Source organism: Apium graveolens, unplaced genomic scaffold, assembly GCF_009905375.1.
Source record: "Apium graveolens cultivar Ventura unplaced genomic scaffold, ASM990537v1 ctg6694, whole genome shotgun sequence".
NCBI classification, from domain to species: Eukaryota; Viridiplantae; Streptophyta; class Magnoliopsida; order Apiales; family Apiaceae; genus Apium; species Apium graveolens.
This window is the reverse complement of record NW_027419699.1, coordinates 43222-60345: the sequence shown is the minus strand read 5'-3', so window position 1 is coordinate 60345 and position 17124 is coordinate 43222. Positions and strand designations below refer to the sequence as shown.

Here is a 17124-nt window from a genome sequence, read left to right as displayed (position 1 = left end):
ATGAAGCACGACTTTTAGCCTTCAAATTAGTTTTAATCTATATATAATTGTTACAAACGATTTTTTTGGGATTGATTCTAACTATTAATTGTTTAAATATGAACGATAGGAATGCAGTGCATACGAAATTATACAATTTTACTGTAAAACATAATGTTGCTTGAAAAAAAACGTAAAATGTGATGTTCTAGTACATAGTTTTTTCGTTCTTGTGTTTCCTCGGTTAAAATATTTTTAAATAACATGCAGACACAAAGTTCTGATGTAATCCAACAAAATTTGGAATGCAAATTTTAACAGAAAAATACAAAACGTTGATGTTTTGTATTTGTTTTGAGTTGTTTTTTTTTTGTTAACATTGTGTATAATATAATTGCATGGCAGGACATAATACAAAGTTCGAGAATGTAAAATCATTCAAAGTTCAGCTAGAAAATGCAAAACCTCAATATTCATAATGATAAACTACTATAAATCCTCACAAAGTGACAACAGAGAATAAATGTCAATTCATAAAAAATGATAAGCTCTGCACAAGTTACAAATACGAGATTAAACAGGAAATGTGGCAAATTCACAATGCATGTTTAAATTCTAATGGAACTTGAGGCTAGTCAAGACATTGTTGTTGACTGGATCAGCCAAATGGTCCAGTAGGTTCTGAAGGGGTCCAACTCCTGTGACCAAAGCTTGGATGAAGTAACCCAATATTGCCAACATGGCAAGTCTTCCATTCTTAACCTCCTTTAACTTCAACTCTTTCATGGATTTCTCATCTTTCCCAAATCCAAGAGGGTTAAAAAATGGGCCTCCAGGGTATGCAGGGTCTCCTGATCCAGCTAAGCCTTTTTCTAAGCCCAAGAAGTATTGTTTGCCCATTGATCCTGGATTGTACCAGTCTTGCAATCTTCTGTGTTCTGCAAATCCCATGAGTGCCATTTCTAGTACAAATAGAGTGTAACCATCAGCCCAGTAGTTGTAAGTTCCTGCTGGTGGAATCACTCCTGTTTGGAACCATGGCAGGGCTGTTTCTGCGGGAATGAGCCCGAGTTTTCCGAATATCTCAGGGGCTATTGCTCCTGCTGCACCTAACATGGCAAAACGACCGTTGATTATTTCTCCATAGGCTAGCCATTTGGGCTCGATGAAGCCTCCTGTTCCTTCGGGGTCTGAAAGGCCTAAAGGATCGAATCCGAAGTCACCTGGAAGACTGTTTTACAAGCATTGCCATGATCAGTATTAATCAGAGATATAAATAGGTACACTTCTGCAATGTGCATGAATAGTAGTACTTATTTACCTGCCATCCAAGTAAGAAAGGCTCTGTGTTGAAGCAAACCACAACTGTCTGTCTCCTTGCTGAAAAGCATACAACAATTTGTTGTTTATAAAAGCACTTACAGTATAACAATTCAATAATTCATGAAACTAAACTTAGTTGGATTTTTTAAAATTTAGATCGTAAAATTTCCAAAGTTAAGAAGAGGGTATAGTAATAAGGTTATATGATGTGTGTTAGAAGTTACCTTAACAGGTGGAGTGGAGGCAGCCTTGACAACAAAGGAAACCTTTCGGGACGAAGATTGTGCTGGTCTTCCAGCAAAAATCTGCCTTGCAGCCTCTACAGAAGAGGTAATAGATGAAGATGACAGCAAGGCTTGTGTAGCCATCTAACTTGTACCGTATCAGACTCAGCAGTTTGGGTGCTCAGAAATGAAATGAAAGGAGGAATAGAGAAGCAAGCTAGTGATGTTTGGAAAATAAATGAAATGAATGTGCTGCAAATAAGGGGGATGTTAAGCCACAGATTTGAGTGTGGGCCTGGTGGAGAGTATTTCAGTTGTGGAGGAAACGAGACAGGTATATTTTGGATCAGGTTATATTCCAATAGTATTTGCACAACTGGCATTTCTATGAAAAATATCTAACCTTCATATCTTATATCCTATTTTCTGACTTGGATTTGCCACTTACTGGACTCTGAGATTCTTTTGAATGAAATGATCATTGCTCCATCAAGGAACCAAAACAAACTAAACTAAACCACTAGAGAAGGACACACATTCGTCGTTTTAATTTTTTAACCACAAGAACATTCTGCGTATGTTCTTAGGTCTGCTGTTTTTCCCGTTGGCATACAACAATTCTGCCAGCATAATTGATGTATATATATATATAACCTCAAAAAAACAATAGCAAAGGATGCAAATTAAATTTATTTCTGTAAGTGACCCGAGGAGGGAGATAGGATACTCATTAAAAGAAATACTACTAATCAACATGCATTACAATTTAGTAATTTACTCCTTCTGGGAAACACACTTTATTCAGCTCAGAATCAGTAATGTAACAAGTCCTTGACACGTCCGCGCAGCTATTCATGACAGAACCCTACAATACCGCACAGAGTTTGTTACTCATCTGATTAACACCACTAGCTAGCACATATAGTGGTGTATGTCATATGGTTTATATCAGAATTGCGCCATCTGGGAAAATACTGGCCAGACCTGTCATTTGAGTTCCATTTATCTCCTTGTCGATATAGTGACAATCAGAATCTAGGGTATGTTAATGGTTCATTTTCAACCTTAATTTTAGAATATTAAATGTAACAAACAAAATAAATGGAGATTCAAGTACAGAAACAATATTCATCTCTAGATTAAAACTTGGTTTCTTAAAGAACCAACATGACATATACATTTCTTGATAAAAGAACAAATGTTATCAGGTATACACCATGGTTGTTTGAGAATATGCGATGACCTGCAATCCTTTACTAAAGAGCCTCAAGCTAGAAATTTATCAACTGAATGTCACTAACTAAAAATGTTCCTGCTAAAAAAACATAATAGATCTCAACTTTCTGAACAAAAATCCTAAAGATTGCAGAACTTCATAGCTTCTCATCCTCGACTTCATGGCTTTGCTCCCTCAGCTGCATTGCCTCCTGCTGATGGACCAGCTACATTGCCTCCTGCTGATGTATCGGCTACACTGCCTCCTGCTGATGTACCAGCTACAGTGCCTCCTGCTGATGCTACAGTGCCTCCTGCTGATGTACCGGCTACACTGCCTCCTGCTGTTGTACCAGCGGCATTGGTTCCTGATGATGTAGCAGGCGCATTGGCTCCTGACGATGTACCAGCCGCATTGGCTCCTGACGATGTACCAGCTGCATTGGTTCCTGATGATGTACCAGCTGCATTGGTTTCTGATGTGCCAACTAACATTTCTATCTCTTTTTTTGCCGACTCCACAGCATTCCTGAATTCGTAGACGTCGAAAGTGCCATCACAGATTTTAAAGAAATCATGTTGCAGCAGAGCAGCAGCAGTTGGCCTTTCTTCAGGATCCACAGTCAAACATAATGCCAACAGGTTTTTAAAAGCTCGCGACATTGAACTAGAACTGGATCCAGCTTTACCAATCTTCATTTTGCTCATCAATTTTTTGATAGATTTCCCCATTGCTTTCACCTTTGCTTTCCCTTTTCCAATGTAACCCTTCTCTTTACGTGTCACGTCAGCAATCCAAAGTTCCAAAGCTCTGCGATCTTTCTCTTGAATTCCCCCAAATGCCAATTCCAATGCAATGATCCCAACAAGCCACACATCAGATTTTTCTGAGTATTCTTCAGTCGAATAGTAAATTTCTGGCGCAGCAGCCCATTGACATATATTGTCTAGAGGTGGAGGAGGACCCCTAAAAAAAACCGGTGTACTACCATCTGAATTGTGCTCATAAATGGTAGCCAGATAACCAATCTTGATTGCGGGCATATGACAATTATAGTAAATGTGACTAGCATTAAGTTCTTGATGCAAATGCCCTCGTTGATGAAGATAAGCCAAAGCTTCCAAGATTTCTTTAAGAACAATTGCAATAAGATCTTCAGAAATGCCATTACTAAAAATCGATTTCAACAAACACCGTAAAGATCCATCCATTAAAGGAAACACAGCCCAAAACTTATCTTCAACTACCATCTCTTCTTTGACTTTCAACAAATTAGGATGATTAAGTGCACGAGTGTTGACAATTTGATCAGCCAACTTTGTAAACGCTTCTTGATCCTCTGTATTAGTTACTTTCACCGATACATAGATATCATAATGCGCCATTGTTTCCAACTCATTAGCATCATTTACCCAATATATTCCATTAAAAACTCTTGTAGCAGTGCCAGAAGAGCCAATGTTGTAGAATGTCTTGAAGTGGTGGCCATTGCTGGGGTTTGTGATGAGCTTATCTTTAAATTGGGTGTCTGGATCTTCTTGAGTAATGAGATCTATGAAGGTGGTTGGTGGTGGTGGCTGTTTAGGTTTGCTTGCAGCGTAGTCTTTTGCTTTCTTTAAGAGGTCTTGCATTGTTGAGTTAAGAGATTTTTGGGAGTCTTGTGATGTTGTTGAGTCTAGTGAGGGAGATGGTGATGGTGGATGTGGTGATCTTGGCGTGGGAGATGGCCATCTTGGGGCTGATCGCTGCGGTTCTGATGATGCACCCTGCCGGTCAGCCATTTTCTTGAATTTTTCTGTTTATGTGTTTGAGTCTTGAGAGAGAGATGCAGAGAGAGAGAGAGAGAAATGCAAAAGAGAGGGAGAGAATGATCAGAGAGAGATTGGGAGAGAGGGAGAGAATGATCAGAGAGAGAGAGGGAGAGACTGATCAGAGAGAGAGATAGATTGAGGGAGAGAATGATCAGAGAGAGAGGGAGAGACTGATCAGAGAGAGAGAGAGGAGAGAGATTGTTGTGTAGAGATTGAAGGAGGGGAAGAATGTGATGGATGAAGCAAGAAAAGGTATTTCTGTTATGGTATATATGCAACAGATAATTGGCGGGAAGTGCAGACATACAAATTTTGCAGGGGGAATCTGAAATCCAAACCGTTATCTGTGATGATGGGACGGTGATTAGATGACACGTGTCCACCAATTTGTTTTTCCTTTAATTGTCAATTAAATAAAAACATGATTTTTTTAGGGTGAGCGCGGTGCGGGCGGTGCGGTTTTTTACTCAAACCGCAAACAAAACCGCACGTGCGGTTTACTCAAATTTCCAAACCGCAACCGCACCGCGTACCCTCGAAAACCGCATAAACCACACCACGAAAATGCGGTGCGGTGTGATGCGGTTTACTGTGGTTTATACTTTACAAGTTCAAAAAAAATAAATAAATACAAAACTTAAATTTAATCAAATTTTCGAAAATAGTTTTAGTCAATCAGAATGCAACATCTTAGTTCACTTGTATAAATACTTGGATTTTGATTTTTCTAGTGAAGAAATACAAACAAGAGATTGTGTAGTCTCTTTTTTATTTGTCAGAACATCGTGTGATCCATTTGAATTTATTAATGAATTTAACATATAATTCTAACTCAATAAGATGTTATGGCCATATGGTGAAATTTAGTTTAATTAAGAACATAATATGATTTTTTATGTTACTTGATAGGAATATAGGTGTATATATATATATATATATAATATATTAAATATTGCGGTGTGTTACGGTTTAAACCGCGTTTCAGAAATTTAAAATCACAACTGCACCGCACCGCGCGGTTTATTAAAAATTCAAACCGCAACCGCACCACAAAAATTAAAAACCGCTTTTTGCGGTGTGGTTTGGTGCGGTGCGGGCCGTTTTTACGGTTTGTACGGTTTTCTACTCACCCCTAATTTTTTTCCTGAATTTTCATGTCATTTCTCATTTCAATTTCCACTATTACAGCAGTAATATTGTAAAAAAAAATTGTACATTGAATGGGGCATTTAAAACAATACTTTATACTCGTATACGTAAGGTGGTTAAACGAAATTTATTATGGGATAGTAGTAGTACTTAAATGTCAAGCTGTAGATTTTGTAGATATTGGTTTTAGTTGGTTCTTGTTTGAAAAAAATGGTAAAACTAACAAAAATATTTATTTCAAAGCTTGTATGTATTCTAACACCCAACCGTTTGTTTCAACTCAACTCCCACTGTTCATTCCACCACCTTAATATTTTGTCACTCCATTCTATCAGTAAGCCTTTATAAGTCTCTCTATGCTTACAGTTGTTGATGTACTTGTGAGCTTATATTTCAATGGAGTCCAGTCTTTACTAGTCCTACACATACAATTCTTGATTTTTATTTGAGCTTAAGTTTCAATGGATGTCATTAATCTTGTTATCAGCGACAGTGAAAATAGGTACAGAATTCTTAGACCTATTGGAACATGGGGTCCTGATTTCAGTCTCATTGTTTATGAAGTCCTTGTTATTGATTCTGAAAACAAAGCCTCTCGTGCCGCCTTCAAGATGATCAAAGAAACTGATGATCTTCATGAAATGGTTGTTGATGATGTCAACAGAAGTCTTCGATTAGGTTCTGATCGTGGTTGTCGCTACATTTTACCAATCATTAGTGCTTTTTATTCCCAAATCCGTGATGATATTACACTCTGCATTGTGTTGTATTATGATTCTCATGTCGTTTCACTCAGATCTCTTCTTTCTACCAACCCAGATATCACTGATGGACTTCATGATAAGTTTTTAAGAATAGTTCTTGTGAGAGTGCTCAAGGCCCTCAGAAAAATCCACAAGAATTATAACCATCACATGCAAATCACTGCAGGTAATATCTTCTATAATGCTCAAACCGATACCATCCAACTTGCTTATGCAGCTTCTGTATATGAGCGTTATCCAACTTCAAATGATGGTAACCTGTTCTCGGTAAACAAGATGTTGTCGTGGGCTTTAGCGCCCGAAGTTATAGATGAAGAGGCGATGGAGTTTGTTTATTTTTACAATACAAATAAATCTGACATTTGGCTTCTTGGAATTGCGGCCTTGGAATTAGCTTACGGAAAAATTCCAGTGGAGAGTCGCAAGGAACTACTTGAAATTGCCAGGTATGTAAGTGAGGTGAAGATTTTGCCTAATTCATGGGAGGCACTTAGGCAAAAAACTGCTGAGCTTATTGCAGATAGGGCTATGCCTCCAAAGAAGAGAAAATTTGCAAGTACAAGCCAGGCTAGCAATAATGCTTTGTCTACTGAGATGGAGAAAAGATTGAGTGTCTGTTTTGGTAATTTCGTGGCGGCTTGTCTGGATGCTGATTTGGATAAGAGAGCATCTGCGAAGCAGCTCAAGAGGCATGGTTTTCGGAAGAAAAATGCAGGTAGTATGCAACATTTCCGAGATGTTATCGTGAAAGAAAAGAATCCTCATGTAGCTCGACTGTTTAGTGTGAAACCGAAAAGGAAATTGGAAAAAATGGAAAAGAAGCAGATACCTAAGTCACCATTAGGGCCAAGATCATGATATCAAGGGTTGGATAAAAGCAATATTGATTAGACTTTGCAGGGAAGAGAGTTGTTGGGTTGGAACTTGAGAACTAGTTGTTTGAATAGATTGATGAAATCTGTTTTTAGAAGTGAATTAGTGGCAATGGATCTTTTATAAGATGATCATCTCTTAGTAGATTGATGAAATATGTTTTCAGAAGTAAATTAGTAGTAAGTGAACTTTTGTAATCTTTCTATTTAAAAGTGTTGATGTAAGTTGCATTGGAACTTGAGAACTGTTGGTTGTTTTAATAGATTGATGATAAATGTTTTCAGAATTATATTATTTGTGATGGATCTTCTGTAAGATGATATACCTTAGTAGTAGAAATTTATGTTGTACTTTGAAGCAATTAATGAATTACTTGATTCTGCAAGATACTTCATTAATCCTCGTATCAAGAGTGCTTCCGGTCATGTCTCTCTTTCAGAGATCAATATGAGTATTATGTGTTTGTGTATGAACAGAAGTTAGATATTATCAGGAAGAAGAAATTAATGATCTAAGGATTCATCAGATACTGATGTCCAGTACAGTAACCAGCATCTAGAAGTTTGTCTAGGTATCGACGTATGGTAGAGCTGACGTAGGGGATCATAGACTGCAGGGAATCAAGAAGCCAAGGTTCAACTAGCAAAGATCTAGAGGGAGGAGGAAAGAGGTCATGGTACTAAACCCTCATGATTAGGGAATAAGTGTAATTCTTGCAGCTAACAGTATGGAGTACTGACCATACTGGTTGAGAGCTTCAGAAGCTGAATTACTTACTGGAATCCTCTTCTTGAGATATTTAACTGAGTCTAGCTAAATTTAAAGAACATTCATATCAAACACGACCTCTCAATCTAATCTATGGATGGTCCATCCAATCTAGCTAAATCTGCTATTCCTAGGATTCAGTTCTTCAAATTATCCAAAACTGCATGTATACGAGGGGCGTCGTTTTAACTGAAACTATAACACCAACTCTACAGACCAGGATACCACACTACTAAAAATCTAAAGCTATGTAATACTCTTATCGTATGAACTCAACGTACGTAACAACCAACATTTACCCTTTGGCTAAACATAGAACTATTTAAATCTATAATTATGGTCTGCATTTTTGCATGTTATGATTCTAAATCCCAAGCTTAGATAAAGGAACTGAATTTCTGTTGAACTTGAGGATTTCAGGTTTACCCTTTATCATCTCATTCAAACTACTTGGAGTGTCGACTGTCTAGTATTACCTAAAAAGCTGTGGATCAACATAGGATACAGAATACCATATGAGCTCAGTATAAATACTAAAAGCAATGGAATTCAAGTGAACTTACATGATTATTATTCCTGACATTATAATCTAAAAGCATAAGAGTCCATGGTATTGACTTTGTAAGGGACTTGAGACTTCTATATTTGAACTAGCTAGCCAAGAAAAGTACTTCTTGGATCAACATACCGCACAACTTGCCAACACTTGAGTTTTTTATCTTGCAAAAGAAAAAAAAAAGTTCTGATATTCCCCCCTAAACAGGCTAAACAGCCATATAACTTATCCGGGGTTACCAGATTTCATTTCTCCATTGATTTTGCCATCTTGCTGTGGAGAAAAAAGATTTTGTAGTCTCTAGCGGGAATGGGATATTGTGACACTGTATGTATTTTTAAGTACCCCAAATTCGTTCGTTTCGTATACATTACATTTAGAATTAGGAATAGGCGTGTCGTATACTCTTGTGTTTCATTTACATAATATCAAACACAAACCCGACATGTTAAGGTTTCGTTTCGTATTCGTATATCTTCATTTCGTGTACGTTGAATGTCGTGTTTCGTGCAATTTTTGAATAAAAATAGAAATAAATAAAATATTTAAATATTAATTGTTTACGAGTCAAGTCTTAAGTCAATATGTCATAATTAATCAAGTATGATCAAGTATTGTGAAACTTAAATTTGAAATCTATTTTGTATTTATCTTATGTATATGTGTGTATTATTTTAAAATATATATTAATATAATTTTAATAAAATTATTTATATATTTATTTATGTTGTCTACTTTCGTTTCGTTTCGTTTCGTGTATACAAGGGTAATTAAACACAAAACTGAAACTAAATTCATCTTTGTAATTTCATATTCGTATAATTTCTTGTTATGTACGGCAAAAGTCACCCCAAACCATAATTTCAGTATCGTGTACGAAATTGTCAGCTCTATATTTAAGTAGTTGTGTCGTGAAAAGTTATCTTTTGATCCTAATGATTGAGTACAAATTATGAATTTATTAAATTTATTCCTGATGAATTGGTTTTTAACATATTATGATTTATCATTTTAACTAATATGAACTTTTTGTTTGAAAAAATGTGGGTTTTAAAAGTCTTATGTTGTCAAATCATTTTAAGTAAGGCGATCGTTGAGTGCATGCAACATCTGATCCTTGGAATATGTTCCACTTCGGAGAGAGTTTTCCGATTAATAACTAGTTATCAAAATAGTAAGAGCTGAATAAGATATGGTTGTTCAAAGATAATCTCGAGGTGTGAAATTTTTGGAAGGGGATCTTAAATCCCGTGGAAAAGAGATTTCTATCATTTTATGGAGTAAAACACTTGTATAGCATTCACTTATGAGTTGGATATGTATTTATCTATTTAGTTATGTGTTTTTCTTTCACCTTCAGAGTTAATCAATCAAATGTGTAGCGCAAGTTTTATTGAGAGTTCATATATATTATCTTTTTATATAGATTAGGGTTATCGCATAAAATATAGCTGCACAAACCCTATTCTTTTATATCTTTTCATATCTTGAGAGTCTATATATTATCTATTTTTATATAGATTAGGGCTATCGCAAAAAATGCAGTCGCACAAACCCTATTCTCTCGGTCACTTTAATGTCTCTTTCTGTTGTTCACTCTAGAATAGCTTTAGCTCGCTTACGTATACGGTGAGGGTCAATAAATTTAAAGGAAACAGTTACGTACTTTACTCGAATTTAATTCCTTTATTGTTTCTATTATTGTTTGCGTGTTATTATTTTATTATATTTATTGTATATTACTTATTTACACAACTGTAATACTCATACGATCAGACTTGACTTATCGGTTGGTTATTTCACATGTTCAACAACACTATTTTGGAGGTTTTTTATATTGTTTAAGATTAATTAGACCCGACTACTTCTTAATTGCTGGATTTAATACTTTACGCACATAGTTATGAATAAAATTAAAATTCTTTTCCATATTGGGAGAGAGGTGTTTTTTTTAGCAATTAGGCGTAAATGTCTTACAAATGAGTATATGTACTAAGAAATTAGAAGTGATTTGTTTAAAAAAGCAAAAATGGATCAAAGATATTGTTATGATGCAATCGTGTAAAGAATATGTTACTACGATCATAAACAAGTTAGAAGTTAAATTGTAGATGTCGCTCGAGCTCAATTTACAATCATTAATATTTAGGTCAATAATAGTTCAGCCGAGTTCAAACTCGAATAGTTAATAGATGGAGATAGGGTTGAGCAACGATATTGTTGATCAGGTTTTACCTATCAAATTATATCAAATGGTTGATACAGTGGTCGAGTTCTCGATTTTTTTAAGAGATGTTAAGGGTTCGACTTCTGGCGTGTGGGTGAGTTAATCATCAAAAAATAAAAAATCATTACTAAATTATATATGGCTATTTTATTAAATACCAAACACCATATCATTCGAAGATTACAAGAAAATCGAACTAGGTTCGAATTAAATGGTCTAGTCGGTTTTAGTTTTAAAATAAACTTGATATCTAAATATTTAAAGCCATTGATCTTGCACATCTCTCAAGCTGCTTTTTGTAGACTTGTCAATCCAGCTGTGTGAATTGTTTGTTGATTTGCAACCTTGGATATTGAACTGTTCTGCAATTCTGTACTTAGAGAAATTTCTTCACTTCGAGATCTCCAATTAAGCTGTAGAGAACTCGACATCTCGATAGGCATGTTGGCTTGTCGATATCTCTGAAACTTCATTGTTGACTTGACTTATCGACAACTCTGAGTTCTCTAGTGAATTTTGGTTTATCGATAACTCAGAGTTCTCTAATGGACTTTGGCTTATCGATAACTCAGAGTTCTCTAATGAATGTATACTTGTCGATATCTCTGAGTTCTCGAATGGGTATCTGACTTATCGATATCTCCAATAGCATTTCCTGAGTTCTCGATAGACAATTCCTGAGTTCTCGATAGGTCTTTCTGAGTTCTCGATAGGTTTTTCTGAGTTCTCGAATGACTTCTCTATAACACTAATTCTGTGACTTGTAGAGATCTTGACTTGGAATATTTTTCACCAAACAGAATTATTCAACTCCAAACTTCTTCATAATTCTTCTGAGGCATAACCTTCTTAATCTTCTTCCAGATAGAATTCTTAGGCTTGACACTGTTTAGGAAAAAATGCTCCAGTCTGCTCCATTTTCATTTTACAGACAATAAGTGTTACAAGTATAGATTACAGATTAAGGTTACAATACAACTTACTTAGGGTTGGTCCCAAACTTAACTGATTGCTAATGACATTGTCAACATCAGTAATCTTTGACATCATCTATTATATAACTGATTGCTAATGACATTGATAGCTCCAGACATTGTCAGCATCAGTAATCTTTGGCATCATCATGTTAATGACATTGATAGCTCCAGTAATCTTTGACATCATCTATTATATATTACATAACATTATCGTTATACAATGAACTTGGACAAGAATTTGAAGTCAAAATATACTTCCTAATGAAATATTTTTTTTATCTTGCAAAATAATTACAATAATCCAAATTTATTTAAAAAAAATAATATCTCAACAATCATCCACTTGAATATTCGAAAAAATAGTCCTTAAATAAAGAAAAAAAATATTTGAGCAATCTCTACTAAATAAGGTTGCATATAAACAAAGTTGGCTAATGACTTCAACCTTTGCGTATTATGCCAGATCCACGATTTAACAAGAGTGAATTGAAGTCTTCAACTCTATCTCAAGTATCAAACTACGCACAATCTTTTAGGTCATAGTCAAGTAGCTCGTGTATTAAAGGTCATGCACTTGTATCCCAATATGTGAATACTCTAAAAATTTATGCCCGAAATTTCATAGGAAGCGGCATCTACTCCAACATTCACATCGTTGAGTCTATTAAAAGTACTCATGAAGTAAACTACTCCCTCCAAATGGAGTATAGATCTCGTTAAGAGTTTAAAAAAACTTAACCTTAATTCATTTCAAAAAATATGCTCTCCTTATTACAAATTACATGTTCTTCACAGTATCACTTTCTGACTTGTTATTGTTAAAAGAGTATAAGATCATGTTGGGGTCTTTCTCTAATACCTTAAGATTTTAGTGCGGCCGGTTACATGGTATCAGAGCCCGGTTTAGTGAGGGACTCGGGTTCGAGTCATCCCACCCCCATTTATTTAATTTGAAGGGGAGTGTTAAAAGAGTATAAGATCATGTTGAGGTCTTCATCTAATAATTTAATGTTTTAGTGCGACCGGTTATTTAACAGTTATTAACACATTAAACCTACTTCTTGGGATCTACAGTCAGTTTGGTTGGGTTACTGTCATGAGTGAGTACTCTCTTAGAGCAATAATCCCATGTAAACAAAAGTTTTATGGACTTCCTCTCTAGCTAATCCTTTCATCAAAGGATCTACCAAATTATTATCTGATCGAACATCATTCATTCTAACAACACCTTTAGATAATACCCCCTGGTGTTGTGCTTACGACTTATATGTCATCTCTTATCGTCATAATTACGGTTCTAAACCTTTTCGATAGTTGTGATACTATTGCAGTGGATCAGAATAATATGAAATCAGTCTCTCCCATATACGGATCTCAGTTACCATCATAATGCATGTTTTGCTCTCAACTTAGCTCCTCTTTATATATAGGATTCAATAGGGCTATTCAAGAATCAAACCGAGTCATTTTTTGACATATACGAGCCGAACTTTAATTTTTTCTCTTACGAATCGAGCCGAGTTTCCTTATCGAAAAAAAATGTTCGGGTTCGCTAACTAACGAGACGAATACGAGTTTGTTCACAAACAAATACGAGCCAAGTCGCCGAGTTTGAGCCGTAGCCAAACAGCTCGTTAACAGCTTAAATTTTAACAAATTAAACACTCAACTTCCTTGGCCCAACACAACTATTTATCAAACTAATTATTGAATAACGAATGTGTATAAGGAGTATTGTTAGAGACAAAACTAGCTATCAAACTCTTACTTAAACAACTAAAGAGTTAATTTTGTTCAAACAAAAAAAACTAAAAAGTTAATATTTTATAATTTATCTATGGAGCGGACGAAGAAATCGTTGGACTTGCGACTAAACCTATATCCCTAATTATAAATCCCAGTTCCTGTATCTCAATCCTGATTATCTCTATTTTGTTATAATTCACCGCAATACGCACACAATTAACACAAATATACAATTATTGTATGAAACAATGCGGGTTCATTTCTCGAACACTGGGATATATACCACTTGTTGGGCTAAAATATTCTTGTAACTAGACTATTTCTTGAATAGTTGTTTGATTCGGCATGGACAAAGATTCTACTTTCTTTCACTTTCCTTGTTTTTGCGTTACATTGTTGTTCTTATATATTTTTACAACTAGTTTTTTGAGCTAATACGGGTGTGATTGTGCACTCAAGATTTTTGTTTGATTTGGGCATTTTGTGTTCCTGTTCTCATCTCTCTTGTATATCTATATAAACTAAGGGGGAAGCTTGAAATTTAAAGTGCATGTTCAAAATCCAAAAAAATGCCCTACTAAATTCTTTAAAAAATATATATGAAATAGTAAAAAAACCTATTATTTAATCTATTTTATATCAAATTGACTTGTTTCATATAATATATACATTAAAAATGAATATATTAAGATAAATAATATACCTGAAATTTAAATTATTATTTGAATGATAAAATAATGTATATATTGTCACCAATAAAAAATAAGTGTATATAATTATGTTAGTTAACTATAAATTTTTTGTTAAAACTAGTAGTTTATCTCGTCAAACCAGAGTATTGACGATGATTTACAATGCAGTATTTGTTTTAAATGATTTTTATATTATTATTTTTAGAATTAATGTGACTTATTCAAGATAACAATTTAAAATTATTTAAATGTATAATATTTTTCAATTATTTTTTTATTTACAAATTTTCAACATTAAAAATTTATATTTTTTACTAAACATTTTTTTCCTACTTTAGTATATATATATACACACATATTATATAAAAAAAAATGTGCCCCTTAATATTGAGGGCTCTGGATAATGATATCAGTCGAACACCCCCATACACGGCTCTGGATGGAAATAGTATAATTTTGGAGTTTTAATGAGTCGAGTTCGGCGGAACATACCTAAACTCGGCTTAAACTCGTTTTTCTTAACAAATATATTTATGTTCTTGAGCCCGAGTATATGAATGAGCCGAGCTCGAAATTATTTGTGAATGGCTCTGTTCGCTTCTAGGGCTTCAAATTAATAGGATTGTCTAAATTTAATGAATCAGACACGGAGGAGGAAGAAGTACCGTGAGACAAGCCTCCATTCACTCAAAACTCCCACCACTAATCAATAACTCTATAGTCAAATAAATGAACCGGAAATCAATGTGCATGGTGTTTTGTACAATTGTACGCCATTCCAATGACAAACTGAAATAACTTGTATGAAGGCCGGTGCGAGACCTTGTGAGTTGTGAGGCCTAGGGAAAAATACAATTTTGGGGTCTTTAATATTAAAATAATAGTATATTTTTTATTTTTATAATTTTTTGACTAATTAAACTTATATATCTTAGAAATGAGTATATGTTTTAACAATCTCGGATTGAGCTCAAACCAAAATATGGGGTAATAAAAAATAAACTCTTAACGACTTTATTTATATTAGAGCGTTCTTATTTTTATGAGGAAGTTTTTTAGAGGGATGTAGATTTACCGTTCTACATCTACCTGTGTAGTAGAACCTAAAATCAGGCACGGTAAATTTTTTTAAAGCCAAGTCAATTACAATTTTTTTAACTTATAAATTTTTTATCATCTATTTTAGTTATTAAAAATCAAAACAAAATACAGTCGTCATGTTTAAATTTAAAATATACAAAAAAAAGCAAGGAAAGAAAAAATGCAAAACAAACATGTAAATTACCCATTTGCCCTTGGTTTCCTGGAAGAGGGCAGGGAAAATGCATGGGCATGGAGGAATAGTGTGAAGTTGACAAAGGCAAGGCAGGGGCATTTAATAAGATTTGAGAGAGAATGATGGAAGCATTCATTTCTCTCCAACTAACCACCACCTCTACTGTCTAGTCTCTACTACCTAAACTCTTCCTCACCCCCCTTTCATTTATTTCAAGCAAGCTTATTAGCCATCAACCAACTCCCCCCTTATACTATCATCATCATCATCAATCTTTAGTCATTCACCTGTACCTGAACATATATGGCAGAAGTGAAAAGAAACAGCTTTGTTGAAAACTCACCAGGTGGGATGGAGATGGAAGCATCAAGCCAAGGAGAAAAAGGAAACAAAAACATTGTGGAGACTTTGCTGCGGTTGCTGCCTATGGCTCTTTGCCTCTCTGCACTTCTTCTCATGCTCAAAAACTCCCAATCTAATGACTTCGCTTCCCTCTCTTATTCCGATCTTCCCGCTTTCAGGTTCCTCTCAAACTCCTCTTATAATTCGTTTCAATTATCGTAAACTATTTGTTTTTTGGTAGGGTCGATTACAAGAAATTTATTGGCTCACTCATTAAAATCCCTAGTAGTCTCTCTACCTCTTTTTACCTAGGAGAAGGAGATTCTACAAATAATTATTAGTCTGCCCCCAGCCTGAAATCTTCAATTACTAATTAGTACTTGTAAAGATAGACTTGCGAGTTTCATATAACAATTATATAGTTACTTATATTGGTCTGCTCATGTATGATACCATGACTGAACATACGTACAGGTACTTGGTACACGCGAATGGCATCTGTGCAGCTTACTCCCTTCTCTCAGCAATTGCATCAGCTGTTCCTCGTCCAGCTACCATGCCAAGAGCCTGGGCCTTTTTCCTCCTCGACCAGGTTTCCTTCCATAGTCGCATCTTAAATCGAATCTTTGCCACAAAATCCTGCATAAACATATAATCTTCGTATGTAAATTTTACTTTAACCAACTACAAGTGATTTCAACTGACTACACTATCTCACCCGCAGGTCTTTACATACATAATACTGGGAGCTGGGGCAGTGTCAACAGAGGTGATATACCTTGCATACAAGGGAAATGCAGCAACTACATGGAGTTCAGCATGCGTATCCTTTAGGATTTTCTGTCACAAAGCCACCGCAGCACTAGTTCTCACTTTTGGAGTCGTTATTTGCTACACCCTGCTCTCTCTCATTTCTTCCTACAGGCTCTTCAGCAAGTATGATGCACCAGTTGGTTACTCTAACAAAGGAATCGATATCACACCTGCATTCCGTGCCTGATCTCATAATATAAGTCTAGAGATGTGTCTTCTGCTTTGATCAACTTGCTACACTTCTACAAAAAGTAATGTAATAGATGTGCAATGTATTTATCATAAGTGGATGCAAAGTAACAATAATTGATTTTCTATACTGAAGCATCCACACAAAGCAGACTGTTTAGTTATAACTCTAATAGCCCTGTCAAGTAGAATCCTGATA

General features: G+C 35.2%; 2 protein-coding genes across 2 annotated transcripts; one reads left to right on the top strand and one right to left on the bottom strand.

Annotated features, from left to right (window-relative positions):
• Positions 1 to 486: 486 nt before the first annotated feature.
• On the bottom strand, positions 487 to 1774 carry LOC141703483 (chlorophyll a-b binding protein 8, chloroplastic-like). Its single transcript, XM_074507001.1, has 3 exons — positions 1527 to 1774; positions 1301 to 1359; positions 487 to 1210 (listed from the first exon to the last, which is right to left on the bottom strand). Exons 1-3 carry the CDS (start codon positions 1668 to 1670, stop codon positions 595 to 597), a joined length of 819 nt encoding a protein of 272 aa, XP_074363102.1. The 5' UTR covers positions 1671 to 1774; the 3' UTR covers positions 487 to 594.
• Positions 1775 to 15853: 14079 nt separating this feature from the next.
• On the top strand, positions 15854 to 17053 carry LOC141703481 (CASP-like protein 2A1). The gene is made up of 3 exons (XM_074506999.1): positions 15854 to 16102; positions 16398 to 16515; positions 16648 to 17053. The coding sequence occupies exons 1-3, from the start codon at positions 15885 to 15887 to the stop codon at positions 16921 to 16923; spliced, it is 612 nt and encodes a 203-aa protein (XP_074363100.1). The 5' UTR covers positions 15854 to 15884; the 3' UTR covers positions 16924 to 17053.
• Positions 17054 to 17124: the final 71 nt, after the last annotated feature.

Coding starts and splice junctions, on each gene's coding strand:
- LOC141703483 (XM_074507001.1), bottom strand. CDS start 1,670: ATGGCTACACAAGCCTTGCTGTCATCTTCATCTATTACCTCTTCTGTA. Junction 1,360..1,526: donor CCTCCACTCCACCTGTTAAG/GTAACTTCTAAC, acceptor TATGCTTTTCAG/CAAGGAGACAGACAGTTGTG. Junction 1,211..1,300: donor CTTTCTTACTTGGATGGCAG/GTAAATAAGTAC, acceptor CTTGTAAAACAG/TCTTCCAGGTGACTTCGGAT.
- LOC141703481 (XM_074506999.1), top strand. CDS start 15,885: ATGGCAGAAGTGAAAAGAAACAGCTTTGTTGAAAACTCACCAGGTGGG. Junction 16,103..16,397: donor TCCGATCTTCCCGCTTTCAG/GTTCCTCTCAAA, acceptor ACATACGTACAG/GTACTTGGTACACGCGAATG. Junction 16,516..16,647: donor CCTTTTTCCTCCTCGACCAG/GTTTCCTTCCAT, acceptor TCTCACCCGCAG/GTCTTTACATACATAATACT.